This window comes from Manihot esculenta, chromosome 3, assembly GCF_001659605.2.
Source record: "Manihot esculenta cultivar AM560-2 chromosome 3, M.esculenta_v8, whole genome shotgun sequence".
Lineage (NCBI taxonomy): Eukaryota > Viridiplantae > Streptophyta > Magnoliopsida > Malpighiales > Euphorbiaceae > Manihot > Manihot esculenta.
The window spans coordinates 936,207-939,028 of NC_035163.2; the positions used below are offsets into that span (position 1 = coordinate 936,207).

Consider the following 2,822-nt stretch of genomic DNA (forward strand, 5'->3'; position numbering starts at 1 on the left):
AAAATCCCTTTCAATCACCAACAATTCAAAACAGGATTTCAATTTTTTCAAACAACATAGAAAATTGGTCACCTATCTTTCTGACAGGCAAAGAAAATGGTATATATTTCCATGTTCTATGGAAACAATATTGTCAAAATAATCTGATTAGTCTGTTTTAGTTTTACATATGCTATTGTATGCAAGATAATTAGCTCCACAAGTTGCAGCAATTTTCAAGATTTATGTAAAGAAAACTGACAAGATATCAGAATTCTGTTCCCTTAATTCTTCCCCCTGTCAGAAAATGCAAAAACCTTTCCAGTTCCTTTGCCTCAACTTTTAGCAAAAGTGGCTTCAAGCCCTTTGCTTTCCACTGAAAAATTGTTCTTTCCGTGAACTACAGTGTTCATGTCAATACCTTGTGGGTTTTTGTAGTATTCCCTTTCAACTGGAGAAACTGTCGCAAAGACACACAAGTGAAGAAGTTGCTTATAGCAATAAAATCTGCACAACATTGTTGCATCGCCCTTCCAATTTTATATCCAAGAACAGCTTGTTAGAAATATTAAAAGTATCCTTGGATATTATACATTTGAGCTTGAGCTTTTGAATTTAGCAGTTCTTAATGCTGCTAGCTTTCAACAAGAAGCAAGATCCAGTGAATTATTCTTGAACTGAGACATATAATGCATAGGGCAACATGATATATATTCATGAAATTCTCTACTGTACATTAATCATCATCAAATGAGTCACTTAAGGGGATACTTCTAAGGACCAGACAAGAGTGGGGTCTAAACTCTAAAACACTAAAACACCTGAAGAAGCGATGGAAAGGTGATAAAAATTGGGGTTAAATTAGCAAATGAAAGAGTGGCAGTGCAAATGATTACTAGACTAAGGATGGTGTTTTTGTGACACTTGTGGATTGCACATTACATAGACTGAAATGGCACAGTAGAGCATAGCTCAAGAGACCCATAATCAAGCAACTCCTCGATCATTTGCTCTATGTGATGGTCTTCAAGAGTTTTAAACTGCTGCTGGATGCTGTCAACCTGAACTTTCCTGACAACCCAGTTCGCCTCTGTTTCTTGAACTTGCAATGGACATTTCTCCGGCAACCGGGTACCCAATTCCTCACTTTTTATAGCAACGCCATTAGTGGTGGTGGTGGTGGTGGTGGTGGACGTGGTGGAGTAAGCGTGTGAAGTTGGTGCTTTTTGTTGTTCAATAAGTGATGCTTGTTTGGTCATTTGCAGCGAGGCCATATAGCACCTATGCAATTTAGCTGTCAAAGTTGCCGAGAGAAGTTTTGATGGCGATGATTGTGATGCATTGGGGTTATAAGGGAAATTGGTCCTAGCCCTTGGTCCGCACATAAGCCTCGCAGCTTCATCATAGGCTCGAGCAGCATCTTCAGCCGTTTCGAATGTGCCTAGCCAAATTCTAGTCTTCCTGCCAAAAAACGAAACATTTCGTTAAACACTTAATATAACACATACACACAACACAAGCATATGCTCCCAGTTTGGTTTTTTCCATGTTAAGGTAATCTTACAATAGAGGGTGGCGAATTTCGGATACCCAAGAGCCCCAATGCCTTTGTCGGACGCCTCGATAACGCTGTTGTGGTCTGGCCATGTTAGTGAAAAGAAACGATTTTCTTTTTGGGAAATTGTTTGTGGAAATGCCAGAAAGAAAAATAGAATGAGGCAAGGCAAGAGAGTGATCGATGGTCTAGTGCTTGGTTGGGGTGAGAAGTGGGTTTTTGTAGTTGGGTTTGGTCACAGACACAAGGGCAACTGGTCTCTTTTTCTTGGCCTGCTCTGTAAACCAATTTAAGCAATGGGTCCCATTTTGGGGGGATTTTGAGGCTTTCTTTTTTCTTTGAAAAAAAAGAAAATGAGTTTATGAATATTCAAATTTAAATCCGTCAAATAAGTAAAATATTTTTAATTATTAGATCAAGTCAGGTTAAATTTACTTGTTGCTTCCTAAAGTCATGAAATTTCAAACTGACCAAATTCAATTCACATGATGAACCCCAATAATAGGCTTTGTTTTTGTAAAGAAAACAACAAAAATCAGAGAGCATTCATTCAACTGCTGCTTTATTTAGCTTTCTTTCTTCAATAAAATCCAAGGTCATTTTCTCATAGATTCTTCATGTGAGTGTTTTATAAGAGAAGATTATGACTCCACTATAACTCTCTTTCTCATGTGTGAGTTAAAAGAAACCTCAAATACATCAAAAAAAGTTTTTGATAATCTGCAGTTTCAAACACTAAAATCGCGGTCATCAAAGTATTTGATTCATTCTAAGAAGAGATCGATGCAGGACTCATATCAACGGGTCTAATTGGATAGGACATAAATTAAGCCCACGAAACAGCAGATTTCACACATTTTGAAATTATGCTAAAATAGATGCTGAAAGAAATTAAATAGCTACATAAAAAATTAAATAACCGTCTGACAGTAAAAATAAAGACAGCATGTTCGTACGGCACAAAAGTAAAAGGGTACGTAGAAACAATAAAAATCAAGTTTACATATTCTAACCCTACTCTCTTTTAGATCTCAAATCATCAGTTTTTATAATAAATTTTAATTAAGTTTGATTTTAATACTCACGATATTAAAAACGATTTCAATATCATTGAATTAAATATGATGTTGGATAAATATGATGTTGGATTACGAATATGATGTTGGATTCTTGCAGTAATTACTTCTAATTACTCCAATAAAAAAACCAAGTAATTGCCATTTATATATATATATATATATATATATCTTGAACATGGTCACCATGATTAGATGACCAAAAAATGGGT

General features: G+C 35.9%; 1 protein-coding gene across 1 annotated transcript; it reads right to left on the reverse strand.

The window, feature by feature from the left end:
* Positions 1 to 675: 675 nt before the first annotated feature.
* Positions 676 to 1,766, reverse strand: LOC110611142 (ethylene-responsive transcription factor ERF003). The gene is made up of 2 exons (XM_021751285.2): positions 1,544 to 1,766; positions 676 to 1,440 (listed from the first exon to the last, which is right to left on the reverse strand). The coding sequence occupies exons 1-2, from the start codon at positions 1,624 to 1,626 to the stop codon at positions 918 to 920; spliced, it is 606 nt and encodes a 201-aa protein (XP_021606977.1). The 5' UTR covers positions 1,627 to 1,766; the 3' UTR covers positions 676 to 917.
* Positions 1,767 to 2,822: the final 1,056 nt, after the last annotated feature.

Bases quoted from the DNA above. Each gene is read 5' to 3' on its own strand.
- LOC110611142 (XM_021751285.2), bottom strand. From the start codon at position 1,626: ATGGCCAGACCACAACAGCGTTATCGAGGCGTCCGACAAAGGCATTGG. The intron at 1,441-1,543 runs GTAAGATTACCT...GTTTTTTGGCAG, and splicing joins GAAATTCGCCACCCTCTATT to GAAGACTAGAATTTGGCTAG.